The 14,895-nt window shown below is 39.9% G+C and overlaps 1 protein-coding gene across 1 annotated transcript; it reads left to right on the plus strand.

The window, feature by feature from the left end:
* The first annotated feature begins 8,601 nt into the window (after positions 1–8,601).
* On the plus strand, positions 8,602–11,027 carry FOXL2 (forkhead box L2). The gene has a single exon (XM_053460184.1). It carries the CDS (start codon positions 8,987–8,989, stop codon positions 9,962–9,964), a length of 978 nt encoding a protein of 325 aa, XP_053316159.1. The 5' UTR covers positions 8,602–8,986; the 3' UTR covers positions 9,965–11,027.
* Positions 11,028–14,895: the final 3,868 nt, after the last annotated feature.

Genomic DNA, 14,895 nt, shown 5'->3' on the forward strand with positions numbered 1-14,895 from the left:
AGTTAAAGGGGTCAGTGTGCATGCACCGCACCACCCAATGGGCGTGCCTCAGCTCTTTCTCCCGCCCCTTTTAAGACGTGGGACAAAGTGCTGAGGCACGGCCATTGGGCGGCGCGGTGTGTGCAGGCCAGCCCCTTTAACTTCATTAGGCGCTGGCAGCCTGGACGTGTCATAATGGGCAGCCAGAGGCCTATGTCCATCTGATCCCAGCCAATTGATGGCCTGACCTCACATTTTATTGATAGCACAAATAAAAGAAGAAAAATAATTTCCATTCGTATGTTATTTTAATCCAGCAGATTGTACAAATCTTATATTTATCACCCTCTATAAATAACTTCCATTTCTGCAAAGATCACCTTCCATAGAATGTAAAGCACTTGGAGGTACGGTAATTAAACCCTTAGACAAAATGCTCAGTGTGGAACCCTGACCCCTGATCGATATATTAAAGCAACTGTGTGACAGCTGTGTGGTGACTCAGACCATCCAGGAGTTCTCCCTGATCTTAAGAGACAACTGGACCATATTTACTCTGCAATTCTACCTGCCTCTTATACATTTAAACCTGTACTTTACAAATACATTTTTGGAGACAACAGCAGAGATGCTATAAACACAGTAGACCTTTACATGGAGATGCCATAAATAAAAAGGGTAAATATGCAATAGATAAAAGAGAGGATGTAACTGCAATAAAAATACGTTTAGGGGTTTGGCTCAAGTAGTAGTACAAGTGAAAAGAACAAAGTGACATCAGCTGTGAGGAGAGGTGCGGAGGACATGAAGGAACATAGTAGATTACCCTCGATTAGAAGTAACCACCTTTGGTTAAAGAAAAGCAGGAAAATAACAATTAGAGTTATGGCTCATGAGATCAGCAGAAGTGACGTTAACATATTTCAAAAATTATTAAAATAAATAAAATAAAATCTCCAGTGCCTAAACTGAAGAGTCTTCAAACATAACTTTGTGCGTAGCAGAGGAAAGGAATTACATCGGCCAGAGAGATTCATCCACAAGGAGGTAATTGCTATTCCCACCCTATTCAAAACTATGTATAAAATAGAAAGCATATGCAAATGTGGCAGCCTATGTAACAATGCGTAAGGAATAAAAACATATATATCCATGTCGACGTGAGGATACTTTATTTCATATTGTTACTCGTTGTCAGTACATTTGAGGGCTTTTGCCACTTGTAAGAGTGATGGAACAGCAGAAATGTTTATGCTTTCACTTACTTTAGAGACAATTGTTTCCTCTACTTTCCTAAAAACTCCTGCCTTTATTTTTCGCACTTTTATCCTGTGTACTACTTTGCAAGTTCCTGCAGACCACTAGTCTTCTAACCACAGACTGAGCATCGCAAATAATGGTAGAGGAGCAATGCAGAGCATGTATGGGTGCTCATTGAGTTATAAATGTGACATTTAGTGTTAGGGACAGGCGTCCAGCATTGGTTGCTATTGTATGAATATGTACAGAGGCACCATTATATTGGAAACTAGGCGACTCTGAGAGACTACACAGAGGGCATCAGGGATTTATTTATTAAAAAATCTGTGAATGTTTTTACTTTTAATGAAGCAAGGTTAAGATCATGCACTGTGTCTGGATATGGTTCCCTGTCTGGATTAAGTATCAGGTTTCCTTTGGCTGCTGCTGGAATCATTATGACCCTTTGGACTTTCCCCTGGTACTATTGACCAGTGTGAATAAGACCGTCCTTTCTTTAATGGAAATGTCTATCGTTCACAGGAATTCCCATGGGCTAGAGTTACCTACTCTGCTGCCGCCTGCCTATTTGGGGTTTATACACCAAAGGGAGATTTGACAGGCGAGTATTTAACTGTCACCTTACTATTCCTTATGAAGGGCCAACACTAGTTAGTTTCTCCAGCATGAAGGGCTTGGCTGGCCCTGTATAATGCTTAATAAAATGGGAAAGGAGATTTTGAAAATATTTCACTATTTCAACTATTAGACTTGGTGAGCCAAGCCCTTTCTGCAGCAGAAACTCAATGGGGTTGGCCCTTCATAATGTATAGGGAAGTGAAAATAGACTTAAATAAAAATGTGGTCCTGTGTAATTATTGTACTTGCCAGGGTCAGTCTTATACTTGATAGCACTCAAGACTCTCAATCTCTGGCATTCTCCAATGTTCATTAGATACCCAATGTTTAGAGCAGCCAGCAAGGATCCCATTCAGAGTCATTTAATTTAGGGAATTGTAGATGCCAGGCCAATAGAGCATCCTTTCCCACTGCCATATCTGTATTTCAAACATATGCACAATTGCTGTCTCTCGGGATGAGAAACCTAATGAAAAAATGACAGCAAATGTATATATACTTTTAGTTACTAGAATGTTTTTTGGTAGCTTATTTCGTAGCTCATTATTATTAACTTTCTCGCTCATATGACCTCTTGGTTTTGGGCCTGCTATATCCAGTTGCAAATGTGGTACTTGTGAGGGACCACCAATGGTTTAATGTGACACATCTTGGGATCAGCAGATTTCCTAATAAGTTTGTTTGTGAGGTAGAATGACCATATTGGATATTATTTTCAGCACATCTATACGTTTCACATCTTACTCCTTTCTGTGAAGTTCTGCAGGGTACCACTTTGAATGTCCTGGTCAACACAAAATATGTATGTGTGTCCTGTACACTATGACACTCATTAATGTTTTATGTATGCTAAGACTCTACACATCAAGGGCAGGCTGGCCCAGCGGGAAGGGGAGCAATGTTACATGAATCTGCTGTGTTCCTGCTACTTGGAACGAAGAGTTGTGGACCGGCGTACAATTGTTTATGTGACCTTGCTGCATTCTTGCCTCCTCGGGCCAATAAAGGGGGGCTGCTCACATGCAGAAAGAAAGCTGAGTATGCTTGTGTGTATGTATGTATGTTAGGGTGTGCATTTATAAGTGTGTGGTATCATGAATGTGTATGCAGAACAGTTTGTGTGTGAGCATGAATATATATGTGTGTGTGTGAGAGGGAGTATGTGTTATGAGTTTGTAAGCATGTGTTAGTGTAAGTATGTATATGTGTGTTAATGTGAGTGTGTAAGTTTCTGTGAGTGTGAGAGTGTGCATGTGTGTGTAAATATGGGCACTTGGCTTTACCTGCCCTCTCTGCCAGAAGGTGCCAGTCCTCCCCCAGTACACAGAGCTCATTGGTAGTTTCTAAGATGTCTGAATGTGCTTTCATCTCTCTGTCTTTAACTGTGTAAGCTTTATTTACAGCACTCTTACAAACTCACATCTGCCTGCATACACATGCAGGGCTTATGATTTGTCAGTATGTCGCAAATGTCTATAGTTCCTTTTAAACAGAACAACATGACCTGCTTTATAAATAAGGAATAAGGTGGGCATAACAAGTTGTAAAACAGATAGGATAAAAAGTATTTATAAATGATGCCGCATGAGCAACAGATTGCTTGACAGATTAAAATAATTAAAGTATTCTATATTTCTATACCATGCCCCTGGGGGCACATTTTTCAGCTGTGATGGCTGGTTAATACGTTAACAAATTAGAACTTTCATTGTGTTTATTTTAAGTATAACCCAGAATATCTACCCAGTGTGCTGCCCTTTAAATTCTCAATTTCCACGCCCTTTGATGTAATGTAAAGCTTTGGGTTATAAAAGAACGTAAGGTTACAATGTTTCAATGAAGCCTACACAAAAACCCAAGTCATTGGAGGAAGTGCTATGCTATCAAGCCTCATTGCGGCATATCTATCAATATAAGCGTTTGAACTGATTTATAAGGAAAGGAAGGAGTTTTTAATATTTGGGGAACTTTATAGTGATCGCATTGATATAAATATCACATATTCTGCATGTGCCTTATTAAATTATGTTCTTTAATGATGTGACCTTGTACCTGCATTAGTTGGGAGGGTTTGCTCCGCCATCTTTTTTAAATTGTGTTTATTTGGCGAATATAAGGGTTGCACAAAGGCGAAGCCCTTCCTTGCGGATTCACTAAACCACGCGTTTGCAGTTAAGTTTAGGTTTTATCTGGCTGACTTTACTAACAGGACAGACCTCATTGAGCTACTGCAAAAAAGTCTGAGCTTGAAGCTATGTATAGCAGGGCCAACTTAAAGCATTTTCCAGGACAAACTCATCAAAAGATTTAATTATTCTGCTTAGTGGATTGAGTGGGCTGATAGTAAACCCGTACCAGCTCACACCAGGTCCCTGACAAGTCATTGGTTCCTGTGGGGCACAAACTGAGTGATCCCACAAAGCCTGTTACTGTCTGTATTGTATGATTTAACTGTTAATCAGAGCCATCTAACCTTGGTGGAGTATAAAACGTATTATCTGACGTCACCCATCAGTCACCAGTGTGATGATATCATGTGTTTGTGCAGCCCCCACCCCTTAGAGTGGCATCTATGCATTGGCACTGAACCCCATGCAAGTTACACAAATCAGCTCCATAAAAGGCTTATCACAATTACTGAGTGTAAAGGTCCCAGATTACTTGTGCTTCCCGAAGGTTATATTTTAGCATTTGCTGGAAATATTATGGTAGAAATGGCTGTCTGGGTATTAGGAAACTCCCGATAATTGCCCTGTTATGTTGCTGTTACATTGTGACAGTTCTGTATCCCCCACCTGGGTGAGATTAGGCTAAATACCGCTGACATGCCTAGAATTCCTCTGTGTCCGGCCAGTGCTCAGTGTAACCCTCCTCATCATCACTTGTCTGTTTAGAGCTGTGCTGGTTGGGAGTACTGGGAGTATTGAACCCGTAAACCCTCTGCACAACCCGTGACAACATGGCCTGTGTCTGCCCGTGGCACGATCTCATAACGGTGCACCGAACGCAATGAATCCTTCGGTTCTTACTGATTCCGCTCGTTGTCCGCACATCGTGCTTAGAAGACACGATTACTGATCGCGTTAAGGGATCTAATTGATCTGCGGAACGCTGTGTTAATTCTTTTGCGGTATGATGGCTGGATGCAGAAAGGTTACATGGGTGGAAATAAATACACAAGCCACTCAAAAGGGGTAACTAATGCTTTATTTGTGTGTTAGTTGTGAAATAATTGTTAATATATTTTGATTGATGTCATGTTTGGAATAATATAAATTCAAATAATAATCATTTATTTTTACATTGCAGAAAATTCGATCCCTACATGTGTTGAATGACAGGGCTGTTGTGTTGATCTAGATCCCGTGGGTCGCCGTGGATCTCTACTCTGTGGTGTTCTCTTTGTGGTTGATCGCCCCCCCCCCCGTTATTAATGTTACGGCCGCATGCCCCCCGGTAGCCCAGTGATCCCTGGCTGCCGTCGGCCATATGGGAGCAGCTGTTTGTGTATACACCGGTTTACCCCACGCTCCGTGGCAGATCTCTGCTCTCGCTTTATTTTTATCCTTCCGGCCCAGTCTGCAGCTGGAGGTCCCAGCAGATCCTATTTGGGGGGATACAGTTTGTTTGCAGCTGTGTGAATTCTATCAGACCGATTAAATAACAATATTAAACATTACACGCCACGGTCTGATGGGCTGACATTACAGCTCAATCGGAAATGTCCTCTTTAGATTTATAATCTGCTGCAGTTTGGCACCGACCCGTGACACCCACTCAGAGTATGAAAACACGCAAAACCCTAACTGATTCATTAAATAGATATATATCATCACTAGCCGCAGCAGCTAATTGCAGATGATATGTGGAGATATTATTATTATTGTTATTATTATTATGTTGTGCTATTAACATTTAATTTGAAATTATTTTAACCTGTGGAGCATTTATTACAGTATGAATCTATTTCTTGTTAGCGAGCACATTTTACATTTAATAATAATATTTTATAAAACTAGTAAAAATAATAAAATGAATATTCTAAATATATGTTAAGACGTAATATATGGCTGGTTACTGCGATATAAAGCGGTATATGGAAGAGAGCGATCTGTGCAGAGTCTGCTAATGTGTGTAGAATCGGGGTGTTTACAAAACAAGACCGATTTATGGCTGGATTCGGTTAACGTGGACAAAGTGTATCTCGTTATTCTATAACGGTGTATTGGAGACATTATATATCATGACTTAGTTGATGGGTAGATAGACAGATGGGTAGATGGATGGTTAGATAGATGGAAATACAGGCAGGCATAACACATTATGGCTGTTACAAAACACTAGTAATATTGTATGAAGCAACCTGCCGTCGGGTAATAAACAATAATATTTAACGAAACTTTCTTAAAGAATTTCCACGCGTGCATAAAAACACAACCACTGGACCACGTAAACCCTGCAGGTGACCCGAGCTGCTAATATGTGTCATTTAATCGGTATATCCGCACAGCGCTGTCCGCGGACTGTTTCCCTTTTCTTTTTTTTTCTTTTTTTTTATGTATTTTACATCATCAGGATCTTTTTGTCGGATTACATTTTTATCTCTGTTGTGTTTGAATTCCGGAGAAAGTTAAACAATTAGATCGGGAGAGATATATTTTACCAATTTAATGAAGTTCGGTCGCTGCTATGTCAGTGAGAATAGATCTGGTGGCTGATGTTAGCAGTAAATGTGTAACCTGTGCTTTCAGGGGTTTATCGGCCAGTCCTGTTTTCTAGGTATGTTGTTCCTATCAACCCCTCCCCGGCCCCCCAGTGCTGATAAATACCTGGTGCTGTGGAGTCTCCTTTGCTGGGAGCCGAGCCCTGGCACTCGGTTAACACGAGAAAGGAATGCACCAGAGGTGCCGACGCACAGCAATGCGGATCCACCTGCCCCAGCCAGGAGGGGCATCCGACACAACACAGGGATATATATGTGTGTATATATATATATATATATATATATATATATATATATATATATATATATATATATATATATACATATATATATATATATACATATATATAGATACATAGACACACATGCACACACACACACACATATATATATATATATATATATATATATATATATATATATATATACATTTCACATTTCTCTACCTTGTCCATTATACAATTTAATAGTGTATAATACATTATTACTGTATAAGAAGGCTAAAAAAGCATTGTAAAAAAATCTGGGGATAATTAACTTGTATTCAGTATGTGCCTTTCTTCTAATGCACAGACGTGGCATATATTGGAGAAGCATAAACTGACTGTTGGCTCCCTTGGCATGACAAACCTGGCATTATCGTGTGTCAAGATACCCAAGTAAAACATGTTTATGTATAAGATCTGTATATAAAGAGACCCTCCAAACAGCTCATCGGCAGGTCCATAGACTGCAGCCGGATTACCAGCCCCTAGAAATTACACCAAACTCTGGGGCTCACTCGGTCCTATTCACTGTGATTTGCATCTTTTTTTCTGTCACATAGTGTATTGACCCTTTAAAGGCAAGCTGGAGGTGTTTGCAATGAATCCAGCATTTCCAGCAATAAACAAAGGTGTTCTGTACTACTAATCAATAATCAACGAATTATTTAATAATAATAATAATAATAAAGAGAGAAATAATTAATCTCTCTCTCTCATTTAATAATATGATTAATTATGCTAAAGAGTGAATTAATTCCGTATTTATATATATATAATTATAAAGTGACTGTTATGATGTGATAATCTAGCAATTTAGTTAATTAAATAATTGAACTGAATTTATAAGAAAACCCTATTCTATTTCATTGTCGCTTTAAAAGAGTAAATTAACTGGGGTATTTTCAGACGAGTGTGGAATACTCACCAATTAAATGAATCCTATTTTAATGTATGATGATAATAATAACTATTAAATTAAGCGGGTTATTTACTAATAATTATAACAATTTTAGTGTGATATGCATTATATTCTTTTGAAGAGTGTCCTCATTTTTACTCCATACCGATGTAAATGTGTAAAAGTCGCCTGGCGTTTTTCTTGTTATTAAGTAAATTTCGCGTTGAAACAAAGTAAGTGTTTTTAACACGTGAGAAGAAAAACAAATCCGTCTCATCTCCGTACAGCGAATCGTTTTCAAAGGAAGAAGGAGAGAGAAGGGCTCAGTTCTGCTCCAGATCCTTACACCAGAAATGCACAAAGAGAATTGTTTGCTTTGGATTCCGCTGGCAGATCCAGCATATTCACTGAGAGTTAGAAGCAGCTCCTTTAAGGTTAAGAAAACACATTTTCTATCCTGACTAAGCAAGTTAAGGCAAAGGCGGTATATAGAAGGAGGGAGGAAGCTGATCTCTCACTGTGGATCATTCATGCACTTTTCACAAATCACAAAGTTCATGTTCTGGGCCCTGAAGGGTTAAATTTGAGACCATTTAGAGGATCACCAAGCAATGGTTTTGTGAGATGGGTGACAGGTCCTTGAGCCCCCAAGCTGTGTTGTGCCTGGATGATAGGTGTGATCTTCAAGCTGTCAGGTTGGATGTGTCTGTGACTTGAAGGTGAACCCTTCCCTCCCCGGGCTGGTCTCTCAGCTAGAGGGGGAGCTGCTGACGGAAGCGGAACTTGGCTGAGCACTAATACAATGAGAAGAGAGGAAGGATCCTCACAGGTCTCAGCCTCCTGCAGAGAGAGGGGACTGGAGAGGGGAGTGGACGCTTCAAGAGGAACCCAGCTGCTGCCTGGGAGCTGCTCAGCTGCACTAGACTGGTCACTTCCACAGTAAGGACCCAACTGCTCAAACCCAGGTGATTTACAGTCTGGACAGATCTATGCCAAGTGGAACCTCAATTACAGACTGGCCAACTTGGCTCCAGGGGCTTCCAACCACATCCAATAAAAGCTCAACAGATCCTCAGCCGAACCATTCTCTGCTATTCTTCTGCTCCAAGCTGCTCTGAAGGGACCTCAGACTGGACAGGACAGATTTAGAAGATCTCCAGTTCCAGCTTGGTAAGCCCAAAGCTGCCCACATCGGTGGATTCCAGGCTGTCAGGAATACTTCATGGACCATCTGATGCTCATATGAGAACTGGCACAGGAACCACCGAATACTCTGATCTAGCCAGCTCCTTCACTCAGAGCTGTGCCACCATGGCCACTTACCAAACTCCTGAAGAAAGCTCTGTGGCTTTATTGACTCACAACTCCAGCAGTAAAGAAATCGACCGAAGTAAGGAAGACATTGGGCAAGATAAGGGGCAGGATAAGCCAGACCCATCTCAAAAGCCCCCTTACTCTTATGTGGCCCTGATCGCTATGGCCATCAGGGAGAGCCCCGAAAAGCGGCTAACGCTGTCTGCTATATACCAGTACATAATCAGCAAATTCCCCTTCTACGAGAAGAACAAGAAGGGCTGGCAAAACAGCATTCGCCACAACCTGAGCCTCAACGAGTGCTTCATCAAGGTGCCTCGGGAAGGCGGCGGAGAAAGGAAAGGCAACTACTGGACCCTAGATCCAGCCTGCGAGGATATGTTCGAGAAGGGCAACTACAGAAGAAGGAGACGAATGAAGAGACCTTTTAGGCCACCTCCTACCCATTTCCAAGCAGGGAAGAGCCTCTTTAGCAGTGACACCTACGGCTACCTTTCCCCACCTAAGTACCTGCAGTCCACTTTCATGAACAACTCGTGGTCGCTGGGTCAGCCCCCCGCTCCCATGTCCTACACGTCGTGTCAGATGTCTGGGGGCAATGTCAGCCCGGTGAACGTGAAGGGACTGTCCGCATCGCCCTCATACAACCCATATTCCAGGGTCCAGAGCATGGCTTTGCCCAGTATGGTCAACTCCTACAACGGCATGAGCCACCACCATCACCACCCCCATGCCCATCATCCCCAGCAGCTGAGCCCTGCCAGTCCCGCGCCCCCTCCTACAGCCAGCCCCAACGGGGTGCAGTTTACCTGTGCCAGGCAGCCTTCAGAGTTATCCATGATGCACTGTTCCTATTGGGAGCACGACACCAAGCACAGCGCCCTGCACCCTAGGATAGACCTCTGAGGACGACTCCTAGACCGAATCCTAAGGATCAAACCGTATGTACCGCGAGGAGAGAGCCTGGACCCCGTGATGCCCCCTGTAGTTCAGGATTACTTTTAGACTTGGTGCTATAGAGACATTGAGGGGACTGATAACATTGGCACCCTCTGCGCACCAGTGTAAGTGTGTCCATGCGTGTGTTACACGGGTTTCTGCTGGGACAGCACGTTGCAAATCAATATCTGCATGCGATCTCACGCTGAGAATCCGAGATATGACTCCTGGTACTCCAGCTGCCACACACTACAACCCCAATCATCCTCAGCCAAGCCACAAGGCTGCTTCGTTAAGCATGAGATAAGTGGTAGTCCTTGACAGCTGGACGGCCATATATTATGTATTTATGTATCCACCACGAAAATATACTGTAAATAATAGCAAGGTTGTGGCACACGTGAGACGTGGTATGTAAAACCGCACATGTGAGTGTGTATAGAGCGTGTATGTGAATACCGGGTTGTATGTAGCCAGTATGTACCCATCATAATGTTTAGGTTCTGAAAAGCCTTGTGAGCCTCAAAACAATTCCCACCTTGGGGTTTTTTTTTAAGTTTTGCCCCATTCAGAACTTTGGAAACTTCACCTTTATACCATCGCGTTAATCGTGTCCCTATAACCTCCTCTAATTATGTTTATTCAGACATCAGAACCATTAGCTGAATTAACTTAATAGAAAGAACTCAACGTGACCGCAAAACTGCCTCTTAAGATAATTGTGATCGGTTACCCGTTCCATAGTCATTTCGTATGTATGAGCACAGATAGGGAAATCCGGTCTGTGTATGTGTGTATATGTGTATGTGTGCAGTATAATCCGGGATTCGCTCCGGTCGGTGTATATGTGTTTGTGTGCAGTATTATCCGGGTTTCGGTCCGGTCTATCTTCACTCATTTACCCGTCTGTCTGCCAAAGAGTTAATATTTGGGACCAATTTTGCCAGAGTAAAGTCATTTAGCACTTTTTTTTTGTTTTGGTTGTATTTTCTAGCCTTGTAAATTCACAAATAAAGTATTCTTTTTTTTCTTGTAAGGATGTTTTTTTATCTTGTTTTAGGGGCGCTTTTCACTAGAATACAGAATAATTTAATACAGAATAAGTAAGAATATATCTATCTCTGTAGATGAGTGTTTAATAATGCTTCTACTAAGAAAATATATATAACGTTTTAAAAAAAGTGTTCAATATTTAGTAGCTATATATATATATTTATATATATAGTTTTAAAAATGTGTTCAATATTTAGTAGCTATATATATATATATAGTTTTAAAAATGTGTTCAATATTTAGTAGCTATATATATATATATATATAGATATATGTATATATATCTATATATATATATATATAATGGTCATTACATATGGCTATAAACAGGCGCTTGTTTAAATTGCCACATTGTATAAAATGTATATTCTTCTTAGTATTTTATCCTGGTCTCGCAGATTAAATTACAAATCACACAAAACCAATAATTATGCGACTTTCCAGCAATTCTCTCGATTTCATCAGGTCTGCATTCAAATATTACGGGAAATATTACGTGCCCTATGCTCTATGTTTTTCGTGTGTTTTCGTGTGTTTAATTTTCACGTGGACCAAAGGGTTTTGTATATATCTATATCTATATATATATATATAGATATATATATATATATATATATATATATGTATATACATATACATATATATATATATATATATATATATATATATATATATAGATATACATAACTATGCCAAGACACCCGCATATATACATATATATATGTATGTTATATATCTATAGAATCCATCATGACGGTTTTCTTTTAAGATTATTTGTGGTTTCCTTATAAAATTCAAAGAATGATGGAACAAATTCCAAACACACACACATATATATATATATATATATATATATATATATATATATATATATATTAGATATATAAATAAATTCTGTTTATATATATAAGGAACGCACACACACATACTTCTAAGTATTTATATATATAATATAAATAACTTTTATATGTATAAAACGCACACACATACTTCTTAGTATATATATATATATATATAGATATGTGTGTGTGTGTTTTGACATACTTATGTGCATTATTACATAAGATTATTAAATAAGATTATTTAATGTTCGTTAATATTATTTTTTTTGTACTATAAATATGTGCCAATTTTGATGCTGGGTGTTTTGTGGGGATCCCATCCTGTTCTGATTCTGTATACCTGCCGGGTGGGATTATTCTCCCTCTTTTGCTGTTCAGTGCAGGTTAACCCTTTGCGTGATGGTTTTTGATGTGTTTCAGTGTTTTGCAAGCAGCGCTGCGGGCTCTGTCTGTCTGTCTGTCTGCAGGCGATTGCTTGTGCATTCAGTACGCACAGCAGAACTAGGAACAGGGTCTTCCCCCTAAAGAGGCTTGTTAACCTTTTAAGGTAAAGTGTTTGCCAAACCCTGTGTTAGAAGCATTACTTTACCCTGGCAGGGGACCTTGGGTTTTGGGCAGGCGGTATATTGTTATAATACTCCGATTGCTGCTGTGTTCTAGTATTTCTGTGCATTACACCCAAAGCCTCCGTCTGCATACTGGGGGCTGTGAATTAAATAGTTTAGTTCCTTGTACCCTGTCCTGTATGTATACAGTATTTTGAGTACCATATCTTGTATGCAACATCAGTAGTTATTTTAACTTGAGTGTATCCAGCTCTACGAGTGGACACATTCTATACTATGCATTAATATGCCTAGATTTCTATAGGGTGCATACGGTGCGTTATGTTTTTGCTTCTGACCCATCTGTTTTAATGTAAACTGTTGCCCTAGTCATGCTTTTTCATTAGTATCTGAATATAGCGTCTTTCATTCTCCATTCCTCAATACTAACCTTTGCCCTCTATAGGGTGTATTTTCCTGTATACTGGTTGCATCTCCCATTACGTTCTCAGTTGTATACTTCCCAGTCTACTGAGCTGTATGCCTTATTTAATGCCTGAGGAAGGGACCCAACAACTTGGTCTCGAAAGCTCGCAATTAAACTCTCAGTTAGCCAATAAATGGTATAATTTTAACTATACTTTTCTCCTGCCTTATATAATGCACACTTGTATATTTTGTTCAGCACATTGCGATACATTCCTCTTTGTAGCCTATCCATCCCTTTATCATTATATATATATATATATATATATATATATATCAATGCAAAAAAAAAACCAGAATGTTGCAGAATCTTGTAATACCTTTTTTATTGGACTAACAGTATTGTAAATAATAGACGAGCTTTCGGGAGTCCTCCCTTTATCAAGTTAAAAGCATTTATCAAGTCAAAATGCTTTTGATATTATTTAAAATACTGTTAGTCCAATAAAAAAAAAGCATTACAAGATTCTGCAACATTCTGGGTTTTTTTTGCATTCTTATACACTGGACTAATACGGCAATAAGTACAATATATATATATATATATATATATATATATATATATATATATATATATATATATATATATCATGTGGCTCTGTTCGTTTTGTAGCCCTGCTCCTTCGTTAGCCCTATTTATGGGAAGGGAAGGCTATACAATTGTATGTACCGGTAATATATAGATAATATATCAGGAATCCGTGTGTTCATGGTAATTCTGTGCTGTCGCTGGATCTCTCTCTCTCTCTCTCTCTGTGTCTCTGTGTCTCTGTGTCTCAGTCTATCCAGTTCCTTGAAGACAGATCTCTTCCCCAGGACATCCCTGCTCCGTTAGATTCTTAATGAGCGTCAGGAAGGAAACATGCGACTCGTATGGGAGGCCCTGGGCATCCAGTGCAATCACATGCTATACATATATATATATATATATATATATATATATATGTGGGTAACTGTTACAATAGATACTTGTCTACAGAGCTTATTCCATAACTATCACCGTATCAGCGTTCTCTCTGTCAGTCACTCTGTTTGGATCACTAGTGGGTTATGTGTTAATTATTCCTTACAGGCCCTGTGGACAGCACTAGGACTTATGACTGGCCTCACATCATAGGAGAGGTAGTGCCAGTGATGCCCTCCAGCTTCCTGACTGGTGTTACTTATGATAATGATGAGTAAACCCTGCACATTATAACCGGATCGCTCATTACAATCAGATCGCGCATTACAATCCGATCGCGCACATAGTGCCACTACCAGGCAGTGATGTCAGGGGTCACCTATATTCGAGTCACGACCTCAGAGATGCTCATCTGCTCATCTTAAGGTCTCAAATTTAACATGCTGCCCTATGAAATGACTGTCCCATTAACAGTCACCTGAAGCGTGTAACAGCACACACTGCTCACTAAGCTGCTCCAGGCTTGCTTTTTCGGGGTGTGACATCTGGTGCAGGATGGGGGGTTCCTGTATTGTTCGGGGTCCCCGGTCACTTAGTTGGAACAGACAGGATGTGTAGAGAGGTACAAATCATCTTAATGTGACACAGAATAGAGAGCGGGCAGCAATCAGGAAACTGCTCATCCATCAACAGCGCAATTACTGCTCTGGTAACACTATCTATAGGCAGTCTTTGGGACTGACACGGCGCTGTACACTGCAAATACGGAGACTACAGATTTACCTGTAATATCATTTATTACGGGTCATTAAAATTAATTTATACTGAGAAAACCAACTACAGTATGGTCTGTCTATTGTCTATTATCTATTTATCTATATATCCTCCACCCAATGTATTGAAATAACGTTTATTCAAATAGACACAAATGCCCCATTCTTGTCATATAGTTGCACTAATGTAGACATTCATACAATTAATAGAAGTCACTGATTTGCATTCTTATTCTTCTATTTTCTTGCATTATTAAGTGACCTCATTGACTTTAGTATATATCCTAGACAGGGT

The sequence above is a fragment of the Spea bombifrons genome, chromosome 3 (assembly GCF_027358695.1).
Source record: "Spea bombifrons isolate aSpeBom1 chromosome 3, aSpeBom1.2.pri, whole genome shotgun sequence".
Taxonomy (NCBI): Eukaryota; Metazoa; Chordata; class Amphibia; order Anura; family Pelobatidae; genus Spea; species Spea bombifrons.